The sequence below is a fragment of the Triturus cristatus genome, chromosome 6, assembly GCF_964204655.1.
Source record: "Triturus cristatus chromosome 6, aTriCri1.1, whole genome shotgun sequence".
NCBI classification, from domain to species: Eukaryota; Metazoa; Chordata; class Amphibia; order Caudata; family Salamandridae; genus Triturus; species Triturus cristatus.
In genome coordinates, this window is record NC_140589.1 from 1,948,344,896 (window position 1) to 1,948,362,105 (window position 17,210).

General features: G+C 49.1%; 1 protein-coding gene across 2 annotated transcripts in view; it reads left to right on the plus strand.

The window, feature by feature from the left end:
* The window catches only part of LOC146822570 (NXPE family member 2-like), a 587,680-nt gene that overhangs the window by 543,383 nt on the left and 27,087 nt on the right, over positions 1–17,210 (plus strand). For both annotated transcript variants that reach the window (XM_085613679.1, XM_085613678.1), the window contains exon 5: positions 8,524–8,742. In XM_085613679.1, the coding sequence (XP_085469805.1) occupies positions 8,524–8,742 (219 nt within the window). The remainder of the gene's footprint in view (positions 1–8,523; positions 8,743–17,210) is intronic.

Genomic DNA, 17,210 nt, shown 5'->3' on the forward strand with positions numbered 1-17,210 from the left:
AGTGCACGAGTTACCTCTCCCAGGGAAGCCGGGTGCATAGGTGTCTTTTGGCGTCGGGTCGCTGCGTCGTTTTCAATGGGAGCCAAAGAAGACATGCTGCTTGCGAAGACAGGAGAAGTGTCCAGTGGAATCCAAGGCTGAATTCAGAAGAAAGAAGACCCGAAAGGAGAGGGGACAGTGTTCAAAGTCACTTGCCAGGAAGATGGATGCCCACAGTCATCGGGTGATTTCAGGTGATCACGGGTGTCTTGACTCTTCAGCCACGAGATCCTGGAGGCATTGACGACAACCAGGAGCTGGATTCGGAGTGTCTCACAATGTCTCCAGCTAACTGAGGTGTCGGCAGCTGGATTGGAGCCAACAATCCTTGGCAACAGCAAGTCTCATGGAATGTGAAGAAAGTCAGCGGTGCAGACCAGCAAGGTCTGAGGGACTTACCCAGCAAGGGTAAGTAGGGCAGGCCTGGAGCAACCAGAGGTGCCCTTTGGTTTGATGAGAAAGTCGTCAGGGGACCCACAAGCCAACAGGCAAGGGATCGCAAAGATGCCTCATGAGGATTCACTTCACAGGAGCCCACGGTCACTCGGGACAAGGTAAGCATCTGATCTTCGGTGGAAATCCTGCTGGAGGCTTGGGCCATATGTGGTGCAATGCACAAATTCGTAGAACGTCATGAAGGGATTGCACTCGAAAAGAGTGCATGGTACCCGGGTATTGCTGTTCCTCGTCACTCATGAGGTCCACTCGCCTCAGCTTTTCTGGGGACTCACAATGGCCGTTGAGAAGTCAGGAAATCCACTTCCAGGGCTGCAGAGACTTCGGACTCCGGCGTGAGCGGGAAAGTTTGCGACCGTTGATTCAAAGAGTTTTGGTGCCTGCCAAGCAGGGGAGTCACTCCAAGGGAGATTCTTCAGTCTTCCAAAGGTAGTGGAATATCGAAGGTCCAGGATTCTTCTTGTAGAGCGTCGTCCAGGGATATCTAACTTGCAATGGCAAGGGTTCCCTAACTTATACTAAAAGAAAGGGAGGGACTAGCTCTATGACCACTCCTATGGGAGGGTCAGGGGAGTGGGTGGTTACACCCACTTCCCTTTGTTCAGTTTCATGCCAGAGCAGGGGCAGGTAGCCCCTTAACCGGTTTGAGCTGGCATATGCACAGAGGAGCCTACTGCTCCCCTAGTGCAAGACTTCAAAGCACTCTAGGAGTGCACCCACCCAGCCCCATTACACTAAATCCTGTCTGGAAGGTGGTGACACCTCCCTGTGACAGGATGCCTATTGTTGGGCCTCGTCCACTGTGAGTTTCGGTCAGCAGCAGGAGGGCAGCCCAGTGTCTGTGCTGGTGGCATCCATTTTGTGATGCCAGGGCTATTTCAGGATTCTACCGTGTTTCCACAGTAGGTACATGTCTTCCCCTCTAGAAAGGTGGGATCATACTCCTACAACAGTTACTGGTGTGGGGGTATGATTCCAAAGCGTTTGACACCAAACACGACATGTTTTGATGCAGCCATTCCAGAGTTAGCATTTACCGCGAGGTTATAATGCAATTAAGAGTATATGGTTTAACCGCATTCACAAACAGCCCCAGAGAATAGACTCTGAGGGCTGGAGAGGGGCCCTGCTCAGGCAGAGGCACCCCCTCACATGTAAACCAAGCACCCTGCCCTCAGGATTGATAGGGCCTGCCTTAGGGGTGACTGATAGGCTTATATGTGTGTGTAAGGTGAGATATAGGGAACCTATATCTCAGTGAGGAGTGCTAACACTTAGTCTGCTTCCCAGGGGTGGCATAATACATGCTTCAGCCCCTAGTAGGCCTGTGAAGTACCTATTCCCATGGTTCCTAAGGTACCATATACTAGGGGCTCATAAGGTACCACAGTATCCAATCATTAGTGCATCTAATATGCACTCCAAGTTGTTTAGAGAGAACAGAGAGACTGGGGCCCTGATTAGCAGGGACCCAGCCAGACTATAGCCAGAAACCAGTGTTAACATCAGAAAAAAAGTGGGGGCAACATAAGTGCAGATCCTACTCTCCTACAATCGGTAATGGATTTATAAAGTGCTGTAGAAGGTCTGCTTCAATCAATCGGTCATGGATTTATAAAGTGCTGTAGAAGGTCTGCTTCAATCAATCGTTCATTGATTCATAAAGTGTGGCAGATCACCCGTGAGGGTCACAGGGGGCTTCGTGGTGATCTGTTCCTTCGAACAGCCAGGTGCTTGAGGCTCCTACTTTGGTTGGTTGTCGCTAGGTGATTTTGGAGACATTAGTGGTGCTTTTAGGTCATGTCTAACTTGGGTTTGTTGAAGCCTGGGATGGCTGCAGAGCCTTTTCCGCCTGGTTGAACATTGACTCGGAGTTCTCCCATCCAGTTTGGGTTGCTGCTGCAGCTGTTAACATGACCTTCCAGGCAGACCTTGTCTATGTGGCTTCAGGTACCTCTGGCGGTGCTGCTGTTTCTGTATGCGCTTCCAGCCCCACGGGCCCCGCATCTGCCGGTTGGGCCAAAGTTTTTGTCTGGTGGCCGCAACATGGGCAGCTTTTGTTCCGTCTGCGCGATTTTGTTTCTTTGCAGACCTTCTTCGACTCGTGTTCTTCGGTGAGGTGACCCTTTATCAATTGCCCGATGGGGCTTGTGTTAAGGTCCCCATGGAGGGAGGGGGCTGAAAGGCATGTTTGTCTGCCTTGTGGAGCAGTGCTCCAGTGATACCCCCACCCCCCAGTTTTCCTCATACTTTTGCTTGGTTGTTGTGGTGTCTTTCCTGGGTGATGAGCTCGGACAATTGTCACTTTGTTCGGCTTGGTTATTTATATTTGTGGCTGGAATGTTATCCAGGTCCTTAACCTGATGCGCGTCTGCAGTGACGCGTATTTTATTTATGTGGGTCTCATCGGGGCATGGCTGTTCTTGGATCATAATCAGGTTTTGGGAGGTTTGAGAGGTTGTGTGTGTGCTTTGTACTTTATTTCTAATATCTGTGTGCTTTGTATTTTGACAAGAGGTCTTGGTCTGTTGTACTTCCACCAGGTGGTCATTTGTGATTGATGGGAGGGGACTTAGCTTGTCCAGTATGGGCCAGCATGAATAGCAGTTTTCTTGTTTGACGCCATTTGATGCCTGAGCTCGGATGATGAGTGTGTTTAGTTGCCATAGATTGTCCCAGCGAAAAAAACAGCAAGGGGCATATTTACAAGCCCCTGTCGCCACCTCGACGTCACGTTTCAGGACGTTGTGGTGGCGATAGGGGCTTCACCTTTATATACAAGACCTCGTCAAGCCACTCAACATGGCTGAACACTGCCTTGTAAATAAGGCACCTTTCACGCTACACTTAGTGTGAAAGGGGTGGGCAGTGGGTGTTGCAGAGGGCGTTCCAACGCAACACCCATTGATTCTGACGCTGCCCCCTATTCACAAGGAAGGTGTAAATAGGAGGCAGCGCCAAAATACCTGGCGAAACGAGGAGAAATGTTTAATTTCTCCTTGTTTTTCTCTTTCCATGGCAAAACGCCATTGCTTGTTTATGTGCAGGAAGGTGTCCCTTCCTGCACATAAACAATCATTTTTAGAAAAATTACGTTTTTCAATTTCTAGCAGCACACATAGAAGTCACAAAACATCATTTAAAGATTGGAGACCTTTCTGCACATTGGCAATCTTCCCCTCAACGCAGACACCCATGCACTGCGGTTCAAAGGTGTCTGCGTTGGTTCTAGGCTACTAAATTTAGCGCCAATGCAGGCCTAGACCGTATTCTTGTAAATATGGTGCAGCCCTGCGTTTCAGAAGTGGCGGAGCGCGGCGTTAAGACCAGGAGGCCGACGCTGCACTCCTTTACTTCTTACCCCCAAGGAGATGAGTAGATGGACTTGAATGTCCATTTTATCCTAACGCTTTGCCTGTTGCTTGCATGGTGTCCAGGAGAGCTTGCCAAGGAGAGCTCTGGGGTGGCAAGTTGGGGTCTGACTATTCCCTCTTCAATGTTGATCATTTAGGCATTCCCAAAGTACCACTGCCAATGGAGGCAGCCGAGCTTGTGGGCTGCTTGTGGTGCTTACGCTCTCTATGGCTTGACTCTGATGGGACGTGATATTGAAGAAGTCTGTGTGCATGTTTCTTAGATTCAATGTATCACCTGATAGGAAATGATTAAAATCGGGCTGAAAGGATCTGCTTCCATTCAGGAATGCGAGGCGCTATGTTTATCTGGGTTCTTTTGTGGTGATGATGTTGGCTGCATTGTGGGTGCTAGACCTGGGGGTGTCTGCCTGGCACATTGGATAATACGCGACTGGATAACCCAGGTCCTCTAGTAATGTAGCGCTATTTGCGTCTGTTTTGGGCATTTCCTTTGCATATACTGAGAGCGCTTTTTCGAAGTCCTTTAGTGTGAGGGTTGGAGATTGGCTGCTTCTTCTTCGTTTCCCTCCAGCTGTTGATGTCTCGGGGCCAGGGCCTTGAAGAACATTAAGGGGCATATCAGCAACAACCGCCATTAATTATCGCTTAGCGCTAGGATAATTATCGCCGGCTAGCGTGTATTTTTATCGCTGAGATAGCGTGCTATTAGCAACGCTTATCTCAATAGCGATAAAAATCCTAGCGCTAACTGCCTAACGTGAGATTATCGCTGGAAACCCAGCGATAATCTCACGTAGTGTGGCGTTAGCTTGCTGATAGGGACTCACAAACTTAGCCATGATATCCACCTTCCATAGGATATCATGGCTAAGTCAGTCCTGAAGCAGGCGTAAGGAAAGTAGCGATAACAGGGGTTATCGCTACTTTTCTTGCCGCTGTGCTTCATAGCGTGGGGCTTGATGATTGGAGAAATGTCGCTTAGCGACATTTCTCCGGTCATGTCAGGTCAGGAACGCCCACTTTGCATCTCATTAGAGATGCAAAGCTGGGCGTTAAGAATCCCGGCGCTAAAGCAAGGTTTCACGCGTTAGCGTGACCTTGCTAATTAGGCGATACAATTATCGCCGCTTTTCGGCCAAAAACTGCCGCAAAAGCGGCGATAATTCTTTATCGCCAGCTTGATGATATGCCCCAAAGATCTTTGGTGAACTTGCGGTGGTTTCGGGGGATCCCTCCCAGATTAATCCCTTTTGTGCACGCCCTAGTGAGGAAAGGGCTCCTTTAATATGTGTGACTGCGTGCTGAAGCGTCCTTCGCTTAGCTCCTGTCCTATTAACACTGGTGTTGACGGATCTCATGGCTTCTGTGGCTGTGATTCAGTTACCTTAGTTTTGCTAGTGCACTAGGGGAACTGGCGGGTGCATCTTGGGCCTTTGCAAGGGTTTTGCTGCACTTTGTTGTGTTGCCACGGGACTTTCCTCCTCCTTTCGACTTTTATTGTGTGCACTAAAAAAAATATTTGGTGCACTTGTGGTGCTTATGTTGCTTAAATTGCTTGCACAGGCTGAGATGGCCTAGTTTATAACTTATGACGAAGTATGGTCAGGCTCGCGCCAGCTTGCACGCTTCACTTTTAACCTCAATAGTTGGGCGGATTCTCCATTAGGGTTCCGGGGCTGCACCCCCCCCCCCCCCCGTCCCCGAAATTATTCCCTTCACATTCCTGTACAAATATTAAATAGATCGATTTATTTAGAGATACAATCATATCTCTAAACAAATCAGTGTGTTTAAGTCTGGGCTGCCTGTCCCGCCTCGCTCTAAAGCAGGAGGCGGCGGTCAGGCTGTAAATCAACTCTCTGACCTGTGACGCAGGACGCAGGGCTCACTGCTCCAAAGCCCTTCATTATGAATCATTGCCATTGTTGTCCGTGGAAGTATTCTCTGTAGGCCAGTGACGCATACAGCGTCATGGTTTGGGCTGTTGGAGTCTCCCGTCCTGCGTGAGAGCAGCTGTCCATCATTCACAGGCATAGACCCCACCCTTTCCCATTCGTCACACGCAGGAGTGGATGCAAGCACCGTGCATGTGTGTTTTGGTGTCTTGTCCTCGGTATTGGTAAGTGTTCAAAGCTAATCTTCTACGATATATTTTGTTCTGAGGCCGCTCGCCGCGCTCACCTCCCCCGCTGTGACGCCCCAGGCCCTGGCTGCATGTCGCTTGGCTCCGCTGAAAGTGAGGCTGAAGCATTTGTTCCCCTGTGAAACGGATGCAAAAGACGAGCAGGCCTGGGTTCTAGTTCCCTTGTGCAGTTGATACAAATATCCGAGTTAAGGGCAAAGATGAGATTTGTGCTTACAATAGACAGTTGTCTGCTGTTTGGCATTAAAATTGTCCCAATCTTCATTCCCTTAACAACATTAATGCCAAAAACATGGAATGATTTATGAATAACGAGTGTTAAAAACGTGACGGCAATGCATGTCAGAGCTTTAGTTCCTCTCTTATTTCAATTCTTACGTAATCTTGCCTCCTCCGCCTCAAGAGTTAGCTATTTAATCATGTGTCTTTCCGTATTTTGTTTTCGTGCATCCTTTGAGCCATGCCAGGTGTTTATGAGGGGCTTCGAGCGAGAGCTCTGACGCGGACGTTGAAGCCAAAGCAAAGTGCCTGTCGGAGGGCGGCCTCTCCACTGCGCACACAGAACAATGGGCATGTGCTCCAGCTGTAATTGCAATTATTGGGCGAAAGCAAAAGTAAAATAAATGTCCTAAATGTGAGTGAGTGCAGTGCATGTTTGGATGTGGTGAAAGCGGTGAAGTGAGGGAGATTCAAGGAAGTTCATTCGAGGAAGGGTGAAAAGAGGGTGCTGAAGAGGAAAGAGAGGTGGTTGAGGATGTGCAGATCTTTTTTTTTTTTATTCTTCTGGAGGACGATCCAGCCTCGATCCCACGTTTGTCAATTAAGCTTGCCCGCGTCGCCCACTGCATAAAAGTCATACCAACATTTTACTCCCACCACTTTCAAATGTCACCAGCCACCACTGCTTAAAAGCTCTCATCCTCATGGGTTTAGACTGGCTGTTTTACTTGATAGCTGCTGCCGGCCGCCAGCCTCTGACCTTCTGTTCTTTGCTGTGCTCCAGCCCACCTGAGCACCCCGAGCCCACTAAATTCACCAGGGGTGAGTGGGCTCAAGCCGCACCAGACCCTAAGAAGGCCACCTCTGCACTGCTGCGACAGTCCGTCCTGCTTAGCTACCAGTGCAACTGCCCCCACCTGCTCAACTCGCTGTGCAATCGCCCAACCTGCCAAGCTCCTGCTGCAACTTGCCCCACCTGCCCAGCTCCTGGTGCATTTGCCACCACCTGCCCAGCTCCTGTTTGAACTGCCCCCCTGCCTAGCAGACAGTGCAACTGCCCCCACCTGCCCAGCTCTCAGAGCAACTGCCCCCACATGCCCAGCTCTCAGTGCAACTGCCCCCCCACCCAGCTCCCAGTTGAAGCCCCCCACACAGCTCCCGGTTGAACTTCCCCCCTGCCCAACTCCCAGTTGAGCTAACCCCACCAACCCAACTCCCAGTGCCTATAGCCAAGCGTACTCTCATTTGTCGGGGCTGTGGTGAGTGAAGCAATAAGAAAGGATGCTATGGGCGGGCTGTAGACAGATCCTGTGGATGACCTCCTGATGATGGTCATGAACCTGCTACAGCTGCTCTGGCCCTGCCAGTGGTGGCATCGTCTGCCCCCGGGCCCCGCACTCGACGTCCTATCATGCCTCGTGTTAGGCTGGGTCAGGCTGGACCTCCAGACCATGAGTGTGTCCTGGCCAAACTCTATCTGGTTGTTGCTGCGGGTGCTCAAGCCGCCACATGGCTGCAAGCCTGCACGGTGTCTCCCCTTGTGCTCCAGGAGCTCCACTCTGCCCTTTCCCTCAGTTCGTCTCCACCACTCGCATGCTTTCTGAAAGATCTCTAGAAGGACGAGGAAGAGTCTTCTTTCAGTTTTTTGTTTGCTGGAGATGCCTGCAGCCCTTTGTGTCCCAGGTGTCCCTTGCCAGCAGCCCAGAGAGTCTGTGGGGAGTACACTGAGCCTTCCTTGTCTTTCCTGTAGGTTTGTATGGGACTCTGGCTCTTTTTTGAGAGCTCTTTGTCTCCTGTGGGTTCTTACAGGGAAGAAAGGTTGAAGTCCACATTCTGTCTGCAGTCTCCTGGGGCGTGATCATGGAGCGAACCGTCGACTGTGTTGAGCCAGAGCATGATAAGGCCCAAGGTCTACTTCCAGCTGACAGTCCAAGACCTCTGTGGCTTCAGACAGGAAGTGACACAGGGGATGGTCAGTTACAGCAGCCCAGGAAAGTCCAAGACCTTTGACCCTTCAGACAGGAAGTGACATACTGGCTCTTTACCCAGGCCTCTCTGTTGGATATTTTAGGATCAGGCAGTCCATAATGTCCATCGGCTGCCACTTCCTCTCCCTTTCTTTTCAGAGTGGTGTCCGGCTGACCGTTTATCAGGGCTCTAAGGAATGACGTGTTTGGCTTTGATAAAACAATTCATAACATAAATCACAGCGCCCTGAGATAGTTTCAAAAGACAATGCTGAATGAGAATTGATGAAAATTTACTTTCTTGTCATTCATATTATTTCAGGTCACAGCACCTCTCCAAAACCCAAGTGTGAGATCGGGATGTGGCCGCCGTTTCCTGGAGGCTTCGTTCTGCAGGATATATGGACTCCAGTCTCCTGTTCCATGAGGAGGTTCAGGACCCAGGACGAGATCAATAGCTGCCTGAGGGGGAAGACCATCTATTTCATGGGGGACTCGACCATGAAGCAGTGGGTGACTTTCCTGATCAGTGCTGTAAAAAGTAGGTGGAACTTAGTCTTAGAGTGAATGAGAGGAACCTTGGGGCCTGCACCACATCCAGCTAGGGAGACATTGTAAGAGAGAATCATTATTGGCTTCAGAATACCCAGGGAGGCAGCAAAGTAGAAAACATGGATTGGGAGAGTCAGGAGAGAACACCTGGCAAAATTGAGGAGATTTCATGTTGAGGAGGCGCTTCTTGTCGAGGAGGCTTCTTTTCGAGGAGGCTTCTTGTTGAGGAGGCTTCTTGTCGAGGAGGCTTCTTGTTGAGGAGGCTTCTTGTCGAGGAGGCTTCTTGTTGATGAGGCTTCACAGAAGCCAGCTGTGAGAGCAGAGCCTCAACTGGAAGCCTCAACCGGAAGCCGCAACCAGACAAAGCTTTGCAAGATATTAAACAATGCCCTTAAGGGATGCCAGTGTGGAGTCTGGGAGGGATTGGAGCAGGGCATTACAACCATCCAGATACAAGTGTACAAGGGCTTGAACAGCAGTTCTGAAGTCACTTTCTGGAAGAAACCGGTTCACTTTCTTTAGAAGAGAGAGCTGGTACCAGGCTGCCTTTGTTTTTTTATGCAATGTGTTCTTTGAGGGTGAGGTTGGTTTCCAGGATGACTCCAAGTGACTTGGCATACAGTGAAAGTTGGGGCTCAAAGCCCTCAAGGTTCTTGTCACTGAGCCACGTTTGTATTATTTTTTGCTTGATGTTCTTGGCAAACGTGAAATTCTGACTCAGTTGGGTTGAGCTTCAGGAAGGGGCTGGAGATCCAGATCTGGAAGGGATGAGAGACAGACAGGGCTCGCTCTGTTGGATGCGTGAAATAGAGTTGTGTATCGTGGGTGCATTGTCGAATCTTGGTGCGTTCTCTGTGAGTAGAACCCTCAGGGGCTCAATGCAGAGGCGGAGGATAACAGGGGAACCCTGGGGTACTCCAGAAGTGACAGGGATCATTTGGGACCTGGAGGTGACCATGTGGGCAAGCTGGTGTTGTTTGGAAAGGAAAGAGGAGGTCCAGTAAAGGACTTTGCCAGTGAATCCCATTCTGCTGCCTCCTCTCCTTGCGCCGGCGCACGATGTGCTACCTTGCGTCAACACAGGCACCCTTGTGCCATGGTGCAAGGGTGCCTGCATTGTAGGCAGGATTGCATTTGTGACGGAAAGGACACATCAGAAGCATTTTCCTCTTTCTAATTGTGCTGCAGATGGCAGCACACTGAGAGCAAGCATTGGCAGAGCCAATAGGCCTCGCCTTTGGGACCTTATAAGTGTTTAGTCATGCAACAGTTGATGTTGCACCAAGGATATTGTGCAGCATAATTAAACACTTATAAGGTCCTAAAGGCGAGACCTATTGGCTATGCCAATGCTTGTTTAAATTTGCATTCTGGAACTTGGGGTTTTCATAATCCCCATATATGAAACCAGGACTACGAGTCCCAGAATGCAAAGATTCTGGGGTGGAGAAGCTAATCACACAGAGTTTCAATATATGTAGCGTCACTCACTTTTGTTACAACTGCAAATAACACATGGGCGTAGGGTGTCAGCGAGTAGGGGATGCGGGACGAAGAGAGACTGGGCAGGGAGGGCACAGTGCGACCTAGAGATGGAGGGTGGGGGCGGAGCAGAGATAGTGGCAGGGAGTGGTGCGGGGTAGATAGAAGTAAAAGAATAGTGAGCTTGGCTGGTAAAAGAATAGGGGGCTTGGCTGGGGAGTGGAGGCTGACCGTGAGACGACGGGACAAAAGCTAGGAAGAAAGCCTATACCTGGACTCTCCGTGGCCCCATGTCCAGTGTCCCTTCATGGCTGGTAAGGCAGGGACGGGCTCTGCGCCTACTCCCTTCACAGGCTCATTTTTTCTGATCCCTACTTCTCCTTCACACACTGAATGTTTTTTTAAAGTTGTCAGATCTGTAATGTACCCTAACAATGACATCAGAATGATGCTAGAGTGCCTAGTTACCTTTGTAAGACATTCCGAAAGCGAGAGAGTGAAAAGCATCGGTGTTCAAGCGAGGGAAGATATCCAGGTGAGTGGCGTCACTGGCGTCACTGCTTGCGTTGCATTCCTAGCTGAGCGCGCTCCATTTAGAGCCAGGTGTTGCGAAAGTAATGCTAAGGGCGCTATCAAGATGTGTTTAACTCCGCTCGTCACCTCTCCACGCTTTTCAGAGTGTCTGCGAGCCACACGGATGAATAAATCGGAGTTTGATGGGCAGTATTGATCCCCGTGGTACTTAACTGCTTTTAATTTTCTGCTGTGTTTGAAGAGCTTAATGAAAGTCGGTGTTTCTTTTCTAAACTAAGAAGCAGCGGGTTTATCTGGTCTGTTTGTGGAAATACAATGCAAACAAGCAGGAAGTGGGATAAGGGAGGGGGTAGGGCACGTCACGCGCACTAAGGCGGAGACAGGCACGCAGACTGGCAAATGGTGTGCACTTTCACGGCCGCTTTGATGTTCTCAGTGGCCGAATGAGAATGAGGAGGAGTACAACCAGTCATTTTCCCTTTGGGAAGCGTTATATAGTCTGGTAATCAGCCCTCTACTTTCCCCTCCCGTTAAAATCACCAGTAATGCTTTCAGAATCTTGAAGCTCTGCGGGGAAGTTAGGGTATAAGGACCGCACTGCCAAGCGCAGTCACTGTAGCTGGAGGCCTGAAAAAGGCACTAGTTTGCACTTCCAAAACCCGCTTACCAAAACTCTCGCCAGAGCAGCGCTAAAGCGCTGGCTCAGGCAAGACCTAAAAAGGAAACAACGAGGCAAAATAAAGACATTTCTCCTTGTTTCACCTCCCCTGGGAAGGCAAAGCTTTTTGACATATTCTCAGGTTTAACAGCCTTGGCAAATCTGGGAATGCGCCAAACTCCATGGGTGAATGTGTGTGAACACCGACAATCCACTCATGGAACACCTCCACAGAGCAGAGTAACACAAGGCAGCGACTTGTGCTGCCTTGGGCTACTCTAGATTTACCAAGCCTTGTAGGGCCATGCAAGGTGGCCTTGTAAAACTCGTTCTAGGTTTTGCGCTGTCCTGCATTACCTTGCGCGGCACAAAGGCAACGTAAAGCATTGGTAAATATGGGCCTTAATTTGTGCAAGTCCCCAGGAGGCCTGATGGCCTAGAAAGGCTTACACGACCTGATAGCAGCCAATGAGTGCAGGAAACCCAGGGCGCATCTTTGCGGGCTCTGGCCTCCCAATGCTGGAGGCCCCATGCGGTCTTTTTCTGATGGCATGTCGGAACACCACTGATTCTGGTCGGCCCGTATCAGGCATCTTTTCTGTGGCTCTTTAGCTGTTCACAACCGCAGTGCTCCCTAGGGCAGGTCCCTCGTGGGTGATCCTCTGGCTTGGATCCTCTTGACTGGATTGGGGAGTTGTGCTGACTTCACAGTGCTCCCACCAGACAAACGGGGTTGGGGGGAATGGGAGGTCACAACAGTTACTTAACGACCTACAACACAGACCAAGGGAGTAACTTGGGATCGCACCTGGCCGTCAGCCTCCACTGCCACTGCCAGCCTGTTGGGTATTCTAGGATGGGTTGGGGAGGGATGAGGAATTGTTCAACAAAAAAGTAAAATGTCTGCATTCTTTTTTGTAAATCTCCTGTTATTACCGGGTGGGCCCCTTAGCACGCTGCTGGAAGTATCTTGAAATGCAATAAATAAATTTAATTAAAAAAAAAAAAAGTTATCCAGTCCTGTCCCAGTCTCACCCTGCTAGTCACCTGACTGGTCATCCTGCTAGTCCCGTGACTGGTCACCCTGCCCTGCTAGTCCCCTGACTGGTCACTCTACTAGTGCCCTGACTGGTCACCCTGCTAGTCTCCTGACTGATCACCCTGCTACTTCTCTGACTGATCACTCTACTAGCACCCTGACTGGTCACCCTGCTAGTTCCCTGACTGGTCACCCTGCTAGCCCCAGACTGATCAACCTGCTATTTCCCAGATTGGTCACCCTGCTAGTCCCCCAAATAGTCACCCTGCTAGTCCCCTGACTGGTAACCCTGATAGTTCCCTGACTGATCACCCTGCTAGTCACTTGACTGATCGCCCTGCTAGTCACCTGACTGATCACCTTGCTATTCCCCTTACTGGTCATTTGACTAGTCCCCAAACGATCTCCCTGCTAGTCCCCTGACTGGTCACCATCCTAATCCCCTGACTAGTCACCCTGCTAATCCCCTGACTGGTCACCCTGCTAATCCCCTGATTGGTCACCCTGCTAGTCCCCCAAATAGTCACCCTGCTAGTCCCCTGACTGGTAACCCTGCTAGTTCCCTGACTGATCACCCTGCTAGTCACTTGACTGATCGCCCTGCTAGTCACCTGACTGATCACCTTGCTAGTCCCCTTACTGGTCATTTTACTAGTCCCCAACTGATCTCCCTGCTAGTCCCCTGACTGGTCACCATGCTAATCCCCTGACTGGTCACCCTGCTAATCCGCTGATTGGTCACCCTGCTTATCCCCTGATTGGTCACTGTTGGACTTGGCCCTTTTTGCGGGGTCATCCCTGAACTTTTTGCCTTCCTCCTATATTTTTTCTGACCTGTTGTTGGCTTTTTTATGACTCTGGGCACTTTACCACTGCTGATCAGTGCTGAAATGCATATGCTCTCCCTACTGTAAATTGTTCTATGAATTTGTGATTCCATGATTGGTTGGTTTGGTTTACCTGTCAGACCCTAGTACAGTGCACCAGGAGTGCCCAGGGCTTGTAAATCAAATGCTGCTGGTGGGCTTGACGCACTGGTTGTGCCACACACAGAAGCAGCCTATAAAAGTGTGGCTAGGTTCAGCCTTTGCAGAGCCTGCGTGCAGTCTGGTACTGTCATGCTGACTGGGCAAGTGCACCCACTTGCCAGTCCCTAAACCTTCCGTTTTCTTCATATCAGATACCCCTTTTGTAGGCCCAAGGGCAGGGTGCCTTGTAAAGATAAGGTAGGACATGCCCTGGTGTGTGCGGCATGTTCTAATCATGAATTACAGCCATTTTCGTTTTTCACTATTGCAAGGCTACCTGTTCTCCATAGGCCAGAATGGGCAGTTTTTATTATTACATTTTTATAATACTAAACTGACTCAGGGAACATGGTAGACTTTTGAATTTAGTATGCCTGAACTCAGAATGATAAAATACATCTTTTAGTGAAGTTGGTTTAACATTCTGTGTTTGAAAAAAACACTTTTACAAAGTAGGTATTTTCTTGTCTAACCATTCAAACCTGCCTCTGCTAGGCTGTGTATTCCCTGTCTGGAGTTTGAGTGACAGGGCTGGGGAATTCCAGGAGACAGGGTGAGTCAGCACAGGGCTGAATAGAGAGATCTGCATCTAGATGGGTGGGAGGAGTTGCACCTGGGACCTGAATAGGACTGTGCCTGCTCCCCACAGTGCTGGCTCCACCCCCCACCCCCTGTGGTGCGTCTGATGTCTCTGACCTGCACAGTGAATGAAGAGAAGGAATCCTGTCAACAAAGTGCTCCAGGTCTGGGCTTTCCCTCCACAATGCTGGCTCCATCTCATGTGGGGCATCTGATGTTTCTGCCCTGCCCTGTGAAAGAAAAAAGGAGTCATGTAAACAGAGTGCTCCAGAACTGGTTTGGACTGGGCAAAGGCCCCTCTGCCCTCAGAGGACAAAGGATTTTGGGGTATAAATATTGGGACCCTGATCCCAAGAATTTTGATCACTTTTGGAACAAGAAGAAACCTTTACTGAGGAGCGGAACCTGCAGAAACTGAGGAGAGACTATCCCTAAGCTGAAGTGCTGCTTGAGGGATTGGCCTGCAGTGATTTGCCTGACTGCCAAAGGAAGGAGAAGAGACTTTGTGTGCTTATTTCAACTTGTAAGTATCTCCAAGGGCTTGTGACAGAGCTTGCCTCCTGCTGAAGTCTCAGGGACAACAGACTTCACCCCCAGCTCCCCAGAGTTCTTTGGAAGTGCCTGCTGCTGTTTTGGGCCTTCTGAGGGACTGCGTGTCGCAAGGAGCTGGAAGCGCGACTCAACGAAGCCGAAGCATGTCGCCATCGCTGTTGCTGCCGTCGCACTTCTGAACAAGGGTGTCGCCACTGGAGACGTCGCACTGCACCGAGAGAAGCTTCTCGCAACGAAGAGGAAGCGTGTCGCCGTCGCTGCTGCATGTCATCGCACTTCTTAACAAGGGTGTCGCCACTGGAGTTGTCGCACTGCACCGCATCGAGAGAAGGGTCTCGCAACGAGGAAGAATCGTGTCACCATCGCTGTTGCTGCTGTCGCACTTCCGAACAAGGATGTCACCGCTGGAACTGTCGGATTGCACCACATCGAGGAAAGCGCCTCGCATCCCAAGAGAAGCGCGCCGGCATCGGAGCTGCTGCCGTCGCATTTCTGAACAAGGATGTCGCCACTGTAGTTGTCGCATTGTGCGGAAGCTTCACACAAACTGTGAGAAGTGTGTCACAGATGAAGCTGTTGCCGTCGCACTTCTGAACAAGGGTGTCGCCGCTGCAGTCCACGCATCAAACCGAGAACTTCTCGCATCCCCGGAGAAGCATGCCACAACTGGAAGATCTTCACGTCTTTATTTCTTTGCACCAGAACTTTGCCGCATTTCCATCGCTGCGACATTGCTTGTCGTGGAAGCGCAACGCATCGTAAGGTACATTGACGCAAAGTGTTGCATCTTAAGAACTGAACTGAATTAAGCTAAAAACTACCATCTTAAAGTAATAGTATTATGTATTTTTGTCGTTTATGGTCTTGTGGTAAATCTATATAAAGAATACTTATTTTTTATATAAAACCTGTGTGGTGTCCATTTGTAGTGTTGTCACTGGATTACTGTATGTGCTCACAAATGCTTTACACACTGCCTCTGAGATAAGCCTGTCTGCTAGTGCCAGGCTCCCAAGGGGGTGAGCAGGGGTTATTTTAGGAGTGTACCCCCTTACCCTGACTAGAGGCAAGGGTCCCTATTTGTCACAAGTACCTACCTGTGACAACTAGAGACCCCCAAGTCTAACAGTCACCTTGCTAGTTACCTGACAGATCACCCTGCTAGTCCCCTTTCCTGGTCACTTTACTAGTCCTCGACTGATCTCCCTGCTAGTCCCCTGACTGGTCACCCTGCTAATCCCCTGACTGGTCACCGTGCTAATCCCCTGACTGGTCACCCTGCTAATCCCCTGACTGGTCACCCTGCTAATCCCCTGACTGGTCACCCTGCTAGTCCCCTTACTGGTCGCTTTACTAGTCCCCGACTGATCTCCCTGCTAGTCCCCAGAGTGATCATCCTGCTAGTTCCCCGACATCCAGGTGCTGGCGCTCTCTATAACTCCTCAATCAATGAACCCCTGCAGCGAGTGTCAGAGGACTGCCATGCAGTCCCGGCTGGTGGAATTTTAAACTGGTGGGCGTATTTCATAAGGAATGAACGTACGGGAGCGAGCGAGCGTAGCGAGTGAGCCCGACGGGAATAAGGGGGGTTCGGGGGGGTTCTCCCCCGTGAAGAATTTTTTTAAAAATTGGCATTTTTTGGTGCAATTTTCAGCACTATTTCTGTGATAAATGGACTGAAAAATCAGTTCTTCTAGGCATTCATAAAAGAAAACTCATACATTATTTCAGCGAATTTCTGTGTTGCCAAGCAAGTCTGACTTCTGAAGAGGGCTAGGGGTACTAAGCAAAACCGCTTTGTCTCTATCCATTCCAATAGAAAACACCTAACATAGGTGCATAAACATCCACAAAGAAACACACTTGTAATTTTGTTCCTACCAGAAATGAAGGCTGGCCACTTCCTTTTCTGCATCAGACATTAAATAGCTACAAGTATAAGAAATATATCCATTCGAAACAAACATTTAATTTTTAGGAAGTCAGCAAAAGCTTTGCATTTTTGTGCGAGGCAATTTTGCAAAATGAAGTAAATATTGTACTTAAAATAGTTCATATAGCGCTCTGAGGCCCTTGGGTCCATCAGTATTTTAGAAAACCACTAAATAAAAATGAGTTATGAAATGAGTGTAATATGCATTGCTTAAAATATAAGAAATAGCCATCAACAATCTTTCATTTATTTTAGAAAGAACAACACAAACTTTATATGTATAAGCAGGCTAAGTAAAAACGTTTTACTTTATTTTTAAATACTTTGCATGCCACTCTCAGTCCCTTGTGCCTGTCAGTACAGTAGAAAATGGCTACATAAAAATAAAATATGAAAATAAATAAATGTATATTTTAAGAAATATCCCTTCAAAACCAATATGATATTTGTAAACACAAACACAATTATTTTAAATAATACTATATAAAGGCTTTGCATGTCACACTCAGGTCCTTGTGCCCTCCAGCCAGCACAGCAGAAAAAATTGAATTAAAAGAAATTATGAAAATAAATAAATGTACATTTTAATAACTTTCACAACCAATATGATATGTTTAAACAATTAAAAAAAATAATAATATTTAAATACTTT